Source organism: Hippocampus guttulatus, chromosome 16, assembly GCF_054856545.1.
Source record: "Hippocampus guttulatus isolate MCC_2025c chromosome 16, RoL_Hgut_1.0, whole genome shotgun sequence".
NCBI lineage: Eukaryota > Metazoa > Chordata > Actinopteri > Syngnathiformes > Syngnathidae > Hippocampus > Hippocampus guttulatus.
Window position 1 is genome coordinate 4973997 of NC_141276.1, and position 17423 is coordinate 4991419.

General features: G+C 42.9%; 2 protein-coding genes across 5 annotated transcripts; both read right to left on the reverse strand.

The window, feature by feature from the left end:
- Nucleotides 1-900: 900 nt before the first annotated feature.
- On the reverse strand, nt 901-8188 carry limd2 (LIM domain containing 2). Its single transcript, XM_086133885.1, has 4 exons — nt 8049-8188; nt 3895-3936; nt 3200-3336; nt 901-2968 (listed from the first exon to the last, which is right to left on the reverse strand). The coding sequence occupies exons 1-4, from the start codon at nt 8049-8051 to the stop codon at nt 2809-2811; spliced, it is 342 nt and encodes a 113-aa protein (XP_085990011.1). The 5' UTR covers nt 8052-8188; the 3' UTR covers nt 901-2808.
- Nucleotides 8189-8852: 664 nt separating this feature from the next.
- On the reverse strand, nt 8853-17422 carry ddx42 (DEAD (Asp-Glu-Ala-Asp) box helicase 42). Of its 4 annotated transcripts, none has more exons than XM_086132323.1 (18): nt 17331-17422; nt 16305-16526; nt 16074-16224; nt 15848-15894; nt 15049-15085; nt 14611-14763; nt 13994-14098; nt 13789-13908; nt 13535-13711; nt 13257-13385; nt 13046-13145; nt 12919-12966; nt 12747-12844; nt 11865-12141; nt 11460-11686; nt 10974-11084; nt 10624-10728; nt 8853-10116 (listed from the first exon to the last, which is right to left on the reverse strand). In XM_086132323.1, exons 2-18 carry the CDS (start codon nt 16517-16519, stop codon nt 9667-9669), a joined length of 2550 nt encoding a protein of 849 aa, XP_085988449.1. In that variant the 5' UTR covers nt 16520-16526; nt 17331-17422; the 3' UTR covers nt 8853-9666. The 4 variants fall into 4 exon arrangements, with proteins under 4 accessions (XP_085988449.1, XP_085988450.1, XP_085988452.1 ...); XM_086132324.1 differs by having other exon boundaries at nt 16305-16540; nt 17331-17418; XM_086132326.1 differs by lacking the exons at nt 15049-15085; nt 16305-16526; nt 17331-17422 and having other exon boundaries at nt 16074-16170.
- Nucleotide 17423: the final 1 nt, after the last annotated feature.

Consider the following 17423-nt stretch of genomic DNA (forward strand, 5'->3'; position numbering starts at 1 on the left):
GTGTATGAACTCAAAGGCGCGCACCGCAGCTTGGGCGGAGCAACTGTGACGTTTACCTGTGATGCCTTCGGTGACACTCGGAAATCAGAAGTTTAAAATAATGTGCGAAAAATAAATGCAACGAGACGTTACGCGGCAGCCCTACCAGTGGTTAGCACGTCGACTTCACAGTGCAGAGGTACCAGGTTCGATTCCATCTCCGGCCTCCCTGTGTGGAGTTTGCATGTTCTCCCCGGGCCTGCGTGGGTTTTCTCCGGGTGCTCCGGTTTCCTCCCACATTCCAAAAACATGCATGGCAGGCTGATTGAACACTCTAAATTGTCCTTAGGTGTGAGTGCGGGCGTGCATGGTTGTTTGTCTCTGTGTGCCCTGCGATTGGCTGGCAACCAATTCGCCTACTGCCCGAAGACAGCTGGGATAGGCTGCAGCACCCCCCGCGACCCTAATGAGGATTGAATGATGATGATTGAGACGTTACGCGTGTATGGAGAACGGACAGTGCCAAAGTTAGCTAAATACACAATAACTGTTTCATTAATGACGTTTTCAATTATTTCGTTCATCATTTAACTTTTCAATTGTTTCATTTATCAATGAAACATTTAATGGTATAGTTAATTTTGGCACTTTCAGTCCTCCATAAGCGTCGTCTTAATACTCAGAAATCAATCAATACAGTACTGTACTTCGTTTGTAAAATACTGTATATGCATTCATTTGCTCTACTTATGTTGTCTTGATGGGCACTCGGAAAATCAAACGGCATAAATACCAAGTGATTTAGTTAAAATGTGTTGAGATTAGTTTTGTCAATTCATACTAATTACCGGTAAGAGAAAGTACACATTTTAAATTGTAAATGTGCGATGTCATAACCCTCAATTATAGGCCATTGTGAAATTAACAAATCAACACCAGCATTTTTTATTTTTCTCCAAAAGCATGTAAAAAAAAGGAAAGAAAAACATGACAAATGTTCAAAACATCGAGCGAAGAATGAGGGGCGCTTTAAATGTAATAGAAAGTTAAATAAAAACAAGGGAAAAGAAAGAAGACTGCAAAGTACAGTCTGAGCGTTCTTGTTTTAAGGCCACCTCAAACCACAGGTCAAATGTGCGTAATGGAAAAAAATAATAAAAATCACATGGTCAAAAAGAGCCATACGTTTCAAAGATAAAAAGCCGAGAGGACAATTTAACAATTTTCATTTTTTTAAACTTGCGTCAATCACCTGACCAGAGTGACGTTCACAGATGTTGTACCTTGGCAACTGACAACCAACAAACAAAACAAGACATTTTCCACATAAATGTTGATTTTAAAGCATTCAAGGATTAAAAAGTCATCTCACACACATACAAACTTATGTAACAGCAGAGTTAGAGGTTATACATTATTTTGTGGAGGCGTGATAGGGGCTGCTTGTTGAGGGGGGAATGTGGAGTGAGTAGTCTGCTTTTGGAAAAGGCATGATCAGAATATGGACTGTTCTAAGGCTTCTCTTAAAAAAATGCAACTATCAATCTGTTTTATTGGTCGCAGCATGCTCGATTCACAGTAACAAAAATCAACCGAGTCATTCAAGTGTCACTCATGTCCCTAAAATGCGTTTTTATTTTTACAAGATATTAAAATCCTATTCAATTGGCGATCAATCGAAATGGAGATCGCACACGGAGGCAACTTTGACAAAAAAGGCATTTTTAAAAATTCATACGGTTAACTATTCTTCAGACGAGCACACGTGTCAGCAGCAGGGGGCGCTCTGAACCGTTTGTCACATGCAGCATGCACGACTCATTTTAGGGAGGGGCATCACTTCATGAAGGAATAGGTCCAGGTGCCAACGGGTGAGGCCAGGATCTTGTTCACCTTTCTATGCCAGCCATGTATACTGACGTGCAGAAACATTAAATGCTTACACTACCACCTGCATTTTGTGACATTTGGGTGGTGAGCTGTGTGATTTTTCTATTGAAAAGGTTGGCAAACACTGGGTTGGGGAAGGGTAACAGAAAGGATTTTCACATGATTGGAATGATTCAAGTGACAGATGGCACAAATGTGTGGGTGTTTTCGGTGGCTCGGAGCAATTGGTGGGAAGTCGGGGAGGGGTATTCACGAATCACAAAAAAACACCGCTATGTACAGATAAATTCACATAACAAGCAATCCAAGTGCATGGAACCAAAATTTAAAATTATGACAAAGGCTGATCCAGTGGTTGAAATGAAGGCCGTTGGGACCCACTCGTACCGACCACATGCAATAAAGACAGTCGACACTTAAAAAAAAAAGAAAGAAAAAATGCAAATCAAACAAAAATTTTTTTACTTAATTAAAAAATTAAGTAAAATAAAAGATGTGAGGTAACATTACAGTACCCTGTTGGATCCCCGTCAGGCGCTTGGAGCGCTGCGGTTCATTATTGTAACATTTTTGTATAAAATCCTTGGGTGACACTGCCAATAAAGAGCCTGGATAGTTGACCTGAGTGTGTGTCTGTGTGTGTGTGTGTATACATGTGTGTACGTGTGTGTGCCAAAGTGTGAGTGTGTGTGTGTCAAATGGTGTGCCTGCTGACATGATTAAATAGGTGCAAACCATTCATAACAGTAACAACAATAAGAACCAAAACAATTACGGCATCGTAACGTTTCCCCCTCGCCGCAGCCGAGGTTTTTGGTCACAATCAACTAGCTGGGAATAAAATTAAAGAACAAAACAGTGGTGTGAGTTATGGCCAATTTGGAAGGGGGAAAAACAAAAAAAGGAAACAAATTTAAGCTAGGGGGGCGTTTTTTGTTTTCACGCCGTCTTGGTGATGTTTTCTGTCTCCTTGGTGGCCCAGCGCTCTTTGTGCTGCTTGCGTCCGAAGCCCTCGTCGTAGTTGCCTTTGCTCTTGAACAGCTGCTTGAAGTGAGGCTTGCAGTAGAACTCGCCTTGCAGGGCAGCAAAGTTTCCCAAGCTGCGGGTGGAAGAAAACCAATCACAACCAACGAGTATTGACTCCTGACTAGTTGCAATTGTTTTCAAGTCGCGTCAACAAATCTCCATTTATTCTATGTATGTAACATACTGCCCCCTGGTGGTCGAGGCACACACATGCACACAAATACACGAAACACCAAAACGGCCGATTTTTGGGGAATACAAACATGAAATGGGGGCTCACGATGTCAGTGTGGCATGTGGTTACCTGAGCTTGGTGTGGCAGTGCTTGCAGCAAAAGCACGTGGAATGGAAGACCTGGTTGTCGGCCACCAGCCGCTCCATGGGGTAGACCGTCTTCTCGCAGGACGAGCACACTTCCTTCGGAGTCTTGAAGCTGAATGACTGGGCACACAGAACCGCACGTGGACGTTAACCACTGAAGTGAAATGTTTCCACCAAAGACATATTCGATTTATACAGTTACGTCTTTTGTCTAATAAATTGTGCCGAAGCAGCACATGTGTCATCGCGAAGATTATTCTTACGTGGTCTGTTGTAACTGTAAACGATAGAAAATTCTAGGCAATTTTCAAAGCTGAAAACCTTCGACGGGAATTACTGAGAATGAAATGGAATGAATTTCAGTAGAGCATGAATTTACAAAATTGAATATTAAGAAAGTTATACATCTAGTTGTAATTGGAAAAAATGGAAGCATGGATGGATGGATGGCGAGGAGCATCCAAGTGGGACAAGAGTAAATAACTGTAGGCCTTAACTTGTCTGATTAAATTGGTTTCATTACGTAAGCTTATTTCGTCCACACAGCCTTGGCTGCGAGCACCAGTGGAACACCGAATAGAATGAACTCAATCTCACGCCACAGTCACTTTAGAGAGTCGGTTCAATTGGGTGGTTTCAGCACAAAAAGGACACACACGCGCACACACACTTGTTTACCTTGGACCGCTGGACTGGCTTCTCCTCAGTGTTTCGGTTATCCTGAGAAAGGATTTCAGACATATCAGTTCAAAATATGTTCACATGTTGCCCTTATTGCTTTTATGCCAATTTTAACTTGACTAGGCCGCCCCGGTCGCCCTCCTGACTCCTCTTTTAACCCGTGGGAGAGGATCTACTCCAGTCTGGAAACTCATGTGACTCAAAAGGGGGATGTTTGGCACCAAGCTGCTGGCCTCAACTGAATACTGAACACAACCGCAGCCGTGCACAATCGTGTGGATCTAACTCGAGATGTACCATCATCATTTCACTTGACTCGAGCTCGAGTATTGTCAGTTATTCAAGTGACAGGGGGTTTCATTTCAATGACACTGTAGAAGTCCATTTGTACTGTACCAGGTACGTAACTCACTTTGGCAACTATGGCCGCCAAATACACAAACTCCAGACGTGCATATACACACAAACCATGGACGTAGCACACGCAAACAGACACAACCATGGACGTAACACACACACCAAAGAACCAAAGGATGTGTGATGTATTCAGTAGCCGTCAGACAGCAACCATGATGCAGAATAAAGTGTCACGTGTTAAGCGTCACTCTCCCGTCCCGGCCTTTTGCCGTCCAACTTCACACAGCTGCTGATACTATGCCAGCAGCGGGGAAAACCTGCAGGGCAACTTCATTTCCTCCATTCTGCCGTCAGTAACTTTCAGACAGAACAGCCACAAGGGAAACCATCTGCTTTGACAGGTTGTGTGAAAGGGCGGATATATTTTGCAAGTGACACCTGACCTCTGGTGTGCAAGTGCAAAATCGAGCTAATTAGGCCTAAGGTGTTACGTCACTGCACTTTGGGGAAGCTTAAGCCAAAGAAAAGCCAGACAGGGTTAAGCTGTGACAATTAGCACCACGGGATGCTACAGGCTACGGCGGCATTAACAGGCATGGCTATGGTGGATAGTTCGACAAGAGTTCACGCAGAGTTCCAGGCGGGAAAGCCAGAGACGTAATTGGAAGAACATACGCCTGTGTTTGGGTTGGGGAGTCCACAGCATGTGACAAAAAAAAAAAAAGTTCTGTAAATTAGTGTGACCACAGGAGGAAGAGAAGCGAGACAAGCAGAGCTGTCACTTTCTACATAAGACAGATTAGTGTAATCGATGTGCAACATAACACTAACATTTAGCAAATATGAGTAGACAAAGGTTGATACATCTTGCCCTAGATTCAGGCACTATTTCTAATGAGAGGTGATCAAATGCTAACTTGCTAATAAATTGCAAGATGGCCTGAGTAGCCGGGAGATGGAAATGCTCGTCAAGTGACGCCGCCTTACTTGAGAGGAGCCAGCTTGTGTTTCCTTATATGTACATGAAAGGCGCAGATACATGACAGGAAGTGGTTACGACATGCGGCTTCCTTAGGCTACAGTCTCGGCTACGGTGCTTGCTCAGCCAATAAATTAGGAACCACAAAGCGGCTGCCGGTAGACGCCAGTGAGGAGAGTGTGAATAGAAATAAAGCAGCTTTTTGTCTGAGCAGAACAAGGAGCACTTTCATAGCAGGCTGGCAGACACTTTGCAGAATGCACAAGACTGCTACCTACAGGTCTGGAGTGGAACAACATCATTATTCAGGGTTAACCTGTATATCTGCATCCACTTTTTGTTCATCGTTTGGTAAAGTGATGTGACGTGAGATTTTTTTTACGATGTGAAATGTGTGCCATGGCTCACTAAAGGTTGGGAAACACTGTCCTAGAGTACACGTCAGTACAATTTAGGGTAAAAGCCCAAAACATACAAGAGGCAAAAATGTCAATCATTAATTTCAATATTTTATTTGGATTCAAAACAAAAGATAATCAATCCCTTTTCATGGACAACTACACGAATAATATTTACTGTTGAGAATCTTAAATTCCGACAATTTGAACGACTTCGAAATAACCCAATACAAACAAGATACAGCATTGTTGTTTATTGCATTTGTGGCATTTTTGAGACCTTAAAAATGGCTTTAAGGTGTTGTTTCTAAGGATTAAAAAATATCTAATTTTAAGGTAGAATCATTGGATTGGGTTAGATTTATGTCTGCAGGCAAATTTGTGTATTTGTACATGCCTGAAGGAACAATGCGAGCGCGACCGCAGAAGATGACATGTAGCTTGTGTTTGACTGCAGCATTCCATCGCGGCCTCGACATGTAAAGCCCAGTCAGCAATGTGTCTATGCACAGAAACAACAGCACCACTGGTATGAAGCTAAAAACACACCCACTAAAAATGAGTCCAATCTTTAGCTGCGTTCTCACTGCAAGTCTGCAGTGTAATCACATCTTTGCCTCCCTTTTTCCTCTTGACTATTTTACAACTTACTGTATGCCCCCCAGAAGAGTGATGCGGCATTTTTGCAGAAGCGACTTCCTGTCTGGGGAGCCTGCCAAAGTTCAGATAGAACTTCAGCCAAGCGTGCAGCGCTGTTGACGTTGGATGCTATTTTTAAAACGGAAGATAATAGCGATGCAAACCTACTTTACTCCCCATTAAAACATCGTAATGTCAATCGAGGATAGAATAGCGACTCCACTGTGTTAAACGCAAAAAAAACCTGCTTCTGAAAAGTGCCCCGTGTTGAGCATGTGCAGCAGGACTATTTCACAACCGAAACAGAGTAAGTCTCCCCCAGGTGTGGAATTCTTGAAAACAAGTCCCAGCCTGTGAATGTGCAAATACAAGTAAAATGCCTTCCAAGGCCACGGATTAAAGAATTGCACCAAAATATTATGAATCATATGCCTGTATAGCGATGCAAAAGTTGTCAATGAATGAACTCCGAAAGAATCTTACATTTAACTTCCTTTATGCCAAAATCAGATGACACAAAAGTAGCCAAGATGAAAGTCATGTTGAAATTTGTGTTCATCTTCTCACATATTGTGACATGTCCTGTGTCGTCCTTTGATTTGTGCCCTCCTACTTTTGACGAGATACTGGAGTGGCGCAAACAATCACATAGTGTACAGTATTTAAAAAGTGACTCAAACAACAGGGTAAAAATGGGAAAGTATGTGCAGCATTTCAACTCATGCCATGTACTGCAAAGCTAATAGCTGATTGGCAAACGTGGTGTCATTAAACAAATTCGATACCAAATGTTTTGAGGAGAATAGACAGTCCTTACTGCCCTCTTCCCACCATCCAAGAATGGGACCATACACTTTGATATAAAAATCCAAATCTGTGGTAGTCTGCACATCTCTTTTACCAAGGTAATAATCCACCTCACACATGTGTAATATCATGATACTCATTAGACAGCATTTTTATTGCATGGGTGTACCTTAGGGTGCCCACAATAAGAAGGCCACTCTATAATGAGAATACTACGAAATAGTAGTGGTGGTGGTGGTATTAAAGGATGGATGAAGTCGATTTGAAAAGGGTTAGGTCCTAAATGCACAGCCTGCAACTGTCACAACCAGAGGTAGAGTTGTGCATTCATTTTCTAATACTAGAAGAGGTTTGCAACTGCAGCGATTTGCTCTTTCAGGGCCAAGTTATTGGAAAAAGCGTTCCAGTTCTACCACACACACACAACCACAATAATTAGTGCATAATTAAAATGACATAATGTCAATCAATTTCGAGCGCTTATTGGGCGCCTGTGCAAGTGTACGTCGCGATGTGTTCTGTTGTGGACAGAAAAGTGCATTGTTTTGTGTGCAGTGTGCAATGTAAAGGCAAGCGGGTCAGATTGTTACAACACATCTGCTTACATTGTGTGTGGAACTGGTATTACAACAAACACTTGATACAATGCCATTTCCTAAACAGTGCCGACGGGAAGAGGACGACTCGTCTTATGGAGAGGAACACTGAGCATTAAATCCAAAATTCACAGTGGATTTAAACGACCTGATATAGGTTTTTATTTGGCCTGGGAACTAGCTAATTTCGACGATTACATTAAAACGTTTTAATTATAGGAAAGGGACATCTGATTTTTCCAAAATAAACGGTTAGCATCGAGCATCTCCCCCTCGCCTCACCTCGGTTAAGCATAAAGGCAGCGTCGCGGGGAGGGAGAGGGGCGAGGGCAGTCGGAGAACGGACTCGGTTTGCTGGTTGCGCCGTGCACTCACCATCTGGGCGTCTTACACTGGAAACACTTGCCGGTAAGCGTGTTCTCAATTCGGCGCTCTCGGTGGCTTTTGGTCAACAATGATGCCGGTGGAGTGTCTATGCGTCTTCCTCTCTCGGATCTCAATAGCCAGTCTTTTTCTTCTCCCCCACGAGCAGGAGGTCGCACGCCATTGGCTCGATTCTCCTTGAGAGGCGTTGACGGGAATCAGAAAACGCAAACGTCATATGGCCGTAATGACTTTATAACTCAAACTATATGGTATATTTCAAACAATCACGTATGATATATCTGAATACACCCTGTTTAATAAACTCCAAATTAAAGTATTTACGTATTTCGATCGTGTTCATTTTATCGCTGCTGAAAGTTATGACGGCCCACTGTGAAGACTGAACTGAAAGACGCCCTCGAACCAATTCGAACGCACGTTGCAGCGGTACCTTGAGATGCGAGTGACCCGAGTTTACAATTTTCGCTCGTCTCATTTTTTTCCCCTGACTTGCGAACAAAAATTGAGATACAAACAGTGTTTGGTTGCAGTGAGCCTCTCGTGCATGTTTTGGGGGATGTCATGGAAGCGGGAGTAGGCCCATGTGGAAAAAACCTGTGCCAACTCCAAAACGGAATGCACACCATCAGAACTGTGACCCAAACCACTCATCCATTTTAATGCCGAGGTAAAATCAGTTGGTATAATATTATTGCAGTGCAATGATCCACCTCTTCAAAAGCCATGCGACACAATTTGCATGTCTTTCCAGTGTAATGAAGATATTCAATGTTTGATAATAAAAAAACAGTATGCTTTCAAAAGTCTTTAATAATCAAAACATTTTTGTATGAATGAATTAATGAACATGAGAAAAAGCAGTCTAGAGCATACAGAAGAGATTCATGCCAGGGGAAGGCACTTCTTCACTACAACTCAAATAGAAGAAAAACAACAAGCATGTTTGACATTGTCACAGAGCACTTTTTTTCTGTATTATTAACCAAAAAGATTGCATTGCTTTCTAAAGAAATGAAGGACATACCAGCAGTCCAGTTGTAGGGGGGGGGGGCAACAACATGAACTGATGTGAATAAAATGTATCGTATGGAAGGAGCCGCAAAACAGGGCATGGGGGGAATCATTCTGGGAACAATATAGATATAACCTGCAGACAAAAGGTTAATTTCTCTGCTTTTGCCATCTAACGGCCCTTTGCACTGTATCCCATGTTCGTCATTGTTTTTCATGTTTCTTGTGCAGAGTGTGCCTGTTAAGTCCTAATTGCCAGACGGGGATAAATAAAGTTTTCTCAATCTGAATCTAATAGGAATATGATAATTTTTGTTTCATTCTATAAAGCACTCACACGATTCCAAACACAAGCACTGTCACTCAGCGCATTCATTCAAGATGAAAAATTGTGAAAATACTAAGGAAAAATCCAGTGTTTTATTTTATTGGGGGCAGAGTGTCAATTTTTTTTCAGAGCTGTTTCGTGGCCACAATTAAATGTTTCCCCTCCCGAGGTCATGCCTGGGGCTCCATACTATTGCTGGATGCTGCGGACAAAGCGGTCTTGATGGGTTTTGTACAGTAGCTGCATTTGTCTGCAATGTTTTCACCATTAGTTGTCCCACCTACTCCTTCTACGTTTTGGCGGCTCGGGGACAGCGAAGCTATCGTCTCCTCTATCCCTATCGCTCCTTCTGTCCTCTTTGTCCCGCCTGCCTTCATCGCCGTTACGGCTGTCACGGCTGTCGCTGTTGTGGCTGCTGCGGTCCCTTTCTCGATCACGATCGCTGCGGTCCCTTTCTCGATCACGATCGCTGCGTTCCCGCGAGGGCGTCGGGACGCTGCTCTGTACGGTGGACACGGTGCTTAGGGATCCGGCGCTGGTAAAGCCTGGCAGGACGAAAGAGGCGGCGACGGCCTGGGCCCGCTCTGCGCCGCTGGGCGACTCGGTGGGCACAGAGCTCAGGCTGCCGGCGCTGGTCCAGCCGGACGAGCTACTGGACTTGGCGCTGAGCTTGGGCGGGTTGCCGGACGCTGCCACAAAGTGACTCTTGTACTGAGCCTGGGAAGATGAAATCATTGACAAATTGTGTGTAAAAAGATCAAAATAAATGATGCGGTAGTCTACAGCACGGGTGTCAAACACAAGTCCCGCTGGACTGATGCAGCCGCCGCTGTTGTTTGCCATTATTGTTCCTTGACGACAGGTTAAAAGTAGTTATCCATCATAAAAATGATAACCAAATGCTGGAGCAGTAATTCAGTGAGCCTCTGCAAATCCGTTCACTGAGAAACAAAACAAAAGCAGTTTATTTTGCATGTTCTCTTACTGTACAAAACTGTCATTCATTCAGCACCAGCAAATTCTAGACCAAGTCTGAAAAAAACGTTTAAAAACATCTTTGGGAGTGAATGAGTTAATTTACACCCTTGGGATTTTTGTTTTGGTGTGACACTACACCGCTAGTAATTCAATATACGCCCACTCAGGGTAACCCTAATGATGAAAACAAATTTATGATCCCGGGTTTACAGCACAAGAAAAAAAAAAAAAAAGTTAAAACTGTACCTGGAAGGCTTGCCTCATGGCAGATATGCGGTCTCCCATGGCCCCGCTACTGGGTTTGTCATAGCTACTCAAAGAAGCCAACACGCTGCTAGTGCTGCTGCGATCCTGCAAAGTCAACAAATGCCAGTTTTGTTCCATTTTTTAAATTTAAGATTTATTTGTTTATCACACGCCTCATCAAAATCCGAGGATTTCCTGCCCATACAGATATGGTCTCGTTTAACAACATGTGAGCGCATGTGTTGATTTCTGTTGCTTTTCTTTAATGTACAATTGCAAACACAAAAGTGTCTTGGTTGTGAATCCCAGCAATATAAAATATAATTGTGAACCAGTATATAAAAACTCACAGAGGTGTCAGCGCCCAATCCTGGTCTCTCTTTGTAACCAAGTCCTCCTCCGCCGATGTTCAGCTTCTTTCCTTTACCGCCTTTGAATCTGGACTTCCTAAACCATGGATTCTAGAATTTAAAAAAAGAACACAATGTAAAAAGTTATCTCCAAAAGTATTACGTCAGCTGAATTTAGTGTGTGAATTGATTTAGTGTAAATAGCAAAAATGACTACATGAAATAATTAAATTATAAATCTTTTTGCCATTAGCATGCATTATTTAATCAACAAAGGTTTTAGAATACAAAAACATGAGTTACATTTCTATTGCTAAAATGCTTGGAAAGCATTAAATCAGTGGTTCAATACAATATGCATGCGTTATTATTTTCGTATTTTTTTTCCATGAAACAGAAATGACACATTCTATGTTGACTTACATTTTACCATAATTTTTTTTCCCAACCTCATCCAAATATTTTTGACCCAAACCGTTACTTTACCTGTAGGGCCAAGTCCATCAGTTCTTTGGAGACGCTCTGATTTGCACCCTCCAGGTTGCGCACAAGGTCCCCGGCAAAGGTGGTGTCCTTGTTGGTCAGCAGGGTATAGGCCACGCCCTTCTCGCCAGCTCTACCCGTCCGGCCAATGCGGTGCGTGTGTGTATCGATGTCCCGCGCCACATCGTAGTTGACGACTGTGCGAATGGACGGGATATCCAAACCACGGGCTGCAGAAGGAAGTCGAAAATCAGAAAAATAACAAAATGACCTCAGTCTAAATAATCTGGATGAAAAAAAAAAATGTGTAAAATGTTGCAGCTACACTCCAGCCTATGAGGTGCTGGGAAGGTGGGCACAAGAAAAACTAAACATGACTACTTTCCCAATATGATGGCGCCAACTCACCGGCGACGTCGGTGGCCACCAGGACGGGCAGGTTCTTCTTCTTGAAGTCGCTGATGACCTTGTTCCTCTCGCTCTGGTCCATGTCGCCGTGCAGCAAGCCCAAGCTGTAGCCCTCCTGCGTCAGGTTGGCGGCCAGTTCCTCCGAATTGGCCTTCTTCGTGACAAAGATCAGCACAGAGCCGCTGGACGTAAACTCCACCAGGCGCCGCGTCAGCCAACTCCACTTGTCCGTGCCGCTCAGCAGCATCTCCACCACCTGTGTAATGTCCTCGTTGGCCTGGAAAAAATAAAAATAAAAAAGTAAATAAAACAGGTTGATCCATTGATTGCGTCTTAAGAATCGGGTCCTGAAGTAACGCAGACCAAATGCTTAATTCATTGAATGATTCTGTCTGACATCAGCCATGTATCGGAAGTTTGAGCTCATATGGGCAACATTATTCTGATCCACACATTAAACATAGAATTAAATAATAATGATTTATCAATTGTACATTTTCCCAATTTATTTGGGAAAATTAGTTAAATGTTAAGCAAAAAAACCAAACTGAAATCGACAGTTTACTTTTTTTTCTTTTCATGTACTGTATATTATACTAAAACCCTACCCTTGTCCTAAAAAAACCCCAAGATTTGCTTGAAACCATAAACTTGAAAAACCTTTCTTTAAAATCTTGAATTTATAATTTGATACCATAACCGTGTCTAATCCTATGCTGAAACCCTAATCTGAAAACCTATCACTGTCTTTAAATGCTAATTGGAAACCCTAAACCTGTCTTGATACACTTGTTTGAAACCCTAATCTTACCTAGACATCCAAATTCGAAACCCTGTTGTGACCCCATCATAACGCTCGACATTGATTATGAATTGCGGCACCTCTCCGATGTCTCCCTGCACCACACGGATGGGATCCATCAGGATGTCCCTGGCCAGCCTTTCGATCTTCTTCCGGAAGGTGGCACTGAACAAAAGTGCTGTGGCGGGAATTGTATTCATTACGTTTATGGGAAAAAATGCTGAATGAGTAAAAAAAAAGAAAAGCACTCACTCTGTCTGTCAGGACGCACATGGCTGGCGATGGATCGAACTTGATACTCTGGAAAAAAAAAAGTATGACTTCTTCATTTCCGAGTTTTTTTTAATGTAGAGTATTTTGCATTGTAACTTCAACCCACCAAAGCCCATGTCAAACATGCGGTCTGCCTCATCAAACACGAGGTACGACACTCTCTGCAGAGATGTGGCCTTCTTTTTAACATGGTCAATCAGACGACCCTGTGAAAAAAAAATAATAATAAACAAAAAAACCCCCCCACACAAATTTCATGTCAATTTGTTGTCATTTTTTTGAGTGGGTAGGTTGGGATGAATGTTGTTTTTCTTTACCGGGGTGCACACCACAATCTCTGCGCCTTCCTGCAGAGCTTTGGCCTGCTCCCACATGCTGCCTCCTCCGTACACCGCCACTGAGCGCAGAGAGTACGCTTTGCCGAAGCGCTTGCATTCAGCGTGGATCTGCAAAACGAGGAAGAATTGGAAACCCAAACTTTGCTTGAAACGCCACGCCAGATCTAAAACCTTAGCCAGCAAAAGCTAAACCCGGCTTGAATACACGTGGAATCCATGACCCTGCTCGAACCGCCCAACCCCTAAGCACGCCGTACCTGCTGACAGAGCTCCCTGGTGGGGCACACGATGACGGCAATGGGCCCGTCCCCGGGCTCCAGCTCCTTCTGGTCCATGATGTGCACTAACATGGGCCAGATAAATGCCGCTGTTTTGCCACTGCCGGTTTTCGCGATGCCTATCATGTCGCGACCCGACAGAGCAATTGGCACGCCCTACAGAGAAACCCAGAAAACACCTCATCAAACGTGTTTTCACTTTTCTTGACATACTTGTGAGGATTTCGCTAAACCTGGCACTGGATGGGAGTGGGCTGAGTATACTCGGACTTGCGGATCTGATGCATCAGCTGCTCGTCAAAGCTGAAGTGGGCGAAGCTCGTACATGGTTTAGGCGGAGCGGCGCCAGACACCTGAAACATTAGAATTCAGGATCAGTGCTTTGGGGAAATGACATTTGCAGTATATGGCCCGTTACAAGATTATATGAATACTTACTCGCAAGTTGAGCTTCTGCCGTAGTTCGACCACTTGAGTTCCTGTCAGGCTGTTCAGCTCCTCGTGCTCATTGTAGAAGTTTTTCTCAAACGGCGGGTAATCAATCTATGGAGGGGCGCCAATTCTATATTCAGATTTTTAAAAACCATTTCATGATTGACGCTAGATTAACACTTAACACGCGTTATTTCATTGCATTTATCGTTAGAATTACGTTCCGGACTTACAGGCAATAGGTGAAAATCTGTATGAAAAGACGGGTGCTAATTTCCTCCAAATTCTTCTTTGTCATCATTTAACTCCAGCAACTTGCAACAAATGTATACAAAGCTGCAACAAGGTATTGCAGAGCGTGCAATGAATTTCCCCCAGCAACGTATACTCTGGAGCGAACTATATGTTTTTCTTCTTCGTGATGCTTTTTTTTTTTTTTTTTTTCGACTGCTGAATCAACTTGCAGTCTGAAATATACAATAGCTATCATTATAAAACATAATATGTATACTGTATTTATGCTTGACTGGTACAGCTTGGCGGTGGCAGCGGTCGACTGAATCTCGCTTCTAACCGGAATTGAACATTTGGGCTGTGATATCAGAGGGATTACGTTGCGATACCTCAGAGTGGTCAATAGGAGGCAGGGGCATTATGATTTTCTTGGTGACGGGGGCAATGGGGTTGCCATCGCTGTCATATTCCACGTTCTCCTCCTCCTCTTCTGGCGTCAGGCCGGCGGTGGGGTTCTCGGCCATGTAGCGGAAGTAGGCCTCCTGCAGAAAGCACAACAGCGCATGTCTAAAACTGAACCGACAATAATAAGGAATGACATCGAATTTTGTCAGTCAATATTGTGGAATGATCCTTCTGAGCTTAATTAACACTTAAACATGCTTTGTTGTCTGCACAGAAAAAAAAAAGACAAGAATAAGCACGGTGAATATCCAATACAACCTACATGTTGCCTGTACAGCAAAGAAGGAGAGGGGGGATGTTTTCTCAATCGACAAAGAGATGCGATCAAATGGTTCAAGTATTGCGAAGGTCTCACTACTCACTTGTTCATCTTCTTCTTCAATGTCATCGCGAATACCCCTGAAATGACAAGCGGAGAAAAAAAACACTTCCCTGCGGCTCGTTCATACACCCAAGAGAGACCCGCCCCACCCCCCTCACACCCGTGTGAGCATGTGGCTCACTGTGTTTACCTGATAGTATGCTAACTACCGTACAAAGGAGTCTTAAGGCCACACTGGAAATTAAAATTTGAGTTCAATGACCCAAGTACAAGTTGGAGTTTTACATAACAATACAAGATTTGCAATTTTAAGAGAATCTCATGTCATCAATCATGAGAATATAGAATTGTAATGAGAAAAAGTACTCAATACAGCGCAAAAATAAAGCAGGAATGTGAGCAAAATAAATACTAGGATTATGAAGTTGTAATATTACAAGAAAAAAGTAATGCTATAAGTTTGAACTGAGAATCGAGCCATCACGTTCATGCGGTCGTAATTTTACAAGCCTTATGTCATATGTTAGGAGAATGAAAGTGTTATTTTACAAAATAATCTTACGCGAGGAGAACAAGGCTACGAGATATTACAAGAAAAACTATATTATCATAAGATCTTAATATAATTCTCGCAATATTGTTACTTTATTATATTTTCAGTGCGACCCTAATGCTCTTCCGTACTACAGAAGCCATAAAAGCAGAAAGGAAATGCTGGCATATCACTTTTTTTGTGCCACACAACAATCTATTTGAATTGTGGGCATTTTCCTTCTTGCTCAAGCACTCAATTTAAACACCTACGTAAGACTGTCAGAAAAAACTCAAGATAGGCTTACTTGGCCGACTTTTCCTCGATTTTCTTAATGTCCTTTGCCGCTTGGTTCTGGGAAAGAAGACATTTTTCAATTAGACGGCTAGACAAAACACGACTGGGTGGTAAGGCCGAAAATTTAAAATGATTGCTCAATTAAAAATCTGGCACATCAACTCTAATTAATCGATAAAACTGACGATTTACCCTGCCCCAGAACAGAACGTTAATAAAGACTGAATCACGCTTACTTCAACCTCAGCCATAAAGGCGTCAAGGGGATCGTCATCGCTGTCTGAGCCGCCGCCAGACTTCATCTGCAGCCGTGTGGGTGAATTTTCTGCCGGGATGTACGGCAGGTCCACGTTGCTGCTGGACTCCTCCTCGTCGTCCTCAAAGTACCTTGTTGGGAAAAGCTTGTCAATTTTATTTCTGTACTTCTTTTCATGTGTGTTTTCTGCTACCCGGGAGGGAACACTCACGCATTCTCCTCGTCAAAATTGCCTCTTTTGGTACCGATTTTGTAGAAAGATGGCAATTGGCCCTTCCCATAGCCGCTGCCACTTGATCCCGGTGGCTTGAACGACCCGTGGGATTTCTGGGGGAGTGATGATTCTTCTTTTTTCCCGCCTCCGAGGGAAAAGCCCCCAAAGCCAAAGCCACGCTTCACACCGGGACCACCTTTATTCCAATTCATTGCCTTGCTGTGGAAAAAAAACTAAACATAAAACCACCCCAAAAATAATTTGCCTCATTTCACGAACATGACCATGATAAACTAGTCAAGGTTACGTAGAGAAAGGTCCGCATGTAACAGCTGATCACATTTTAGTATCATAGTTGGGTGTTTACAATTGGGTCTAAACAATTGATACAGGCCATTATGAACACTGCTATGTATCGGCAGCAATAGATCTTTGACCATAAACCCTTGTGAGTGGCAACAGTACAATTATTGCTATATTCAAATGTTTTTTAAATTATCTTTAATTGGACGCCATTTTAACAACCTAGGGGTACCTAATGAAATGTCCAGTGTGGATATCCCAGAATTAGTATGTTAAATTGACCTATTTAATCACAAGTCTTTGCTCCAGCGACATTCTGGACACATGTTCGTATCACATTTCAAATAAACCCAACTCCCCTATAAAAAGAGATTTGTTTAGGTGCAGATTTTTATTTTAAAATGGAGGTGCGATGAATCACTTGCTTGACAAAGGTACGTCTAAATCTTTGCATCGTAAATAATAACAAATACTATCCAAAACCCGGAAAATATTTGCATCGTGGGCATTTAAAATATAAGAATAATCAATATAGCGAAAGCGCGATGACGACGTTTTAGCATTAGCATTAGCTTGCTCGACAGGCCACGAACTGAGGCCGTTAAGAGCGTGCGCATGGTTTCTACATGCATGTGGCGTGACACAATAATGTGCATTTCACACAAAAATAACATATTACACTTTCAATTTAACACGGAAGCCATAATATCCCTACTTTACCTGTTGGCTGATGTCCCAAAAAGAAGCCCTTGAATTGTATTTACAGCGGAGGAATAACGCCTACGTCATCTGCGCGTCCAGTTTTGCTCCCTC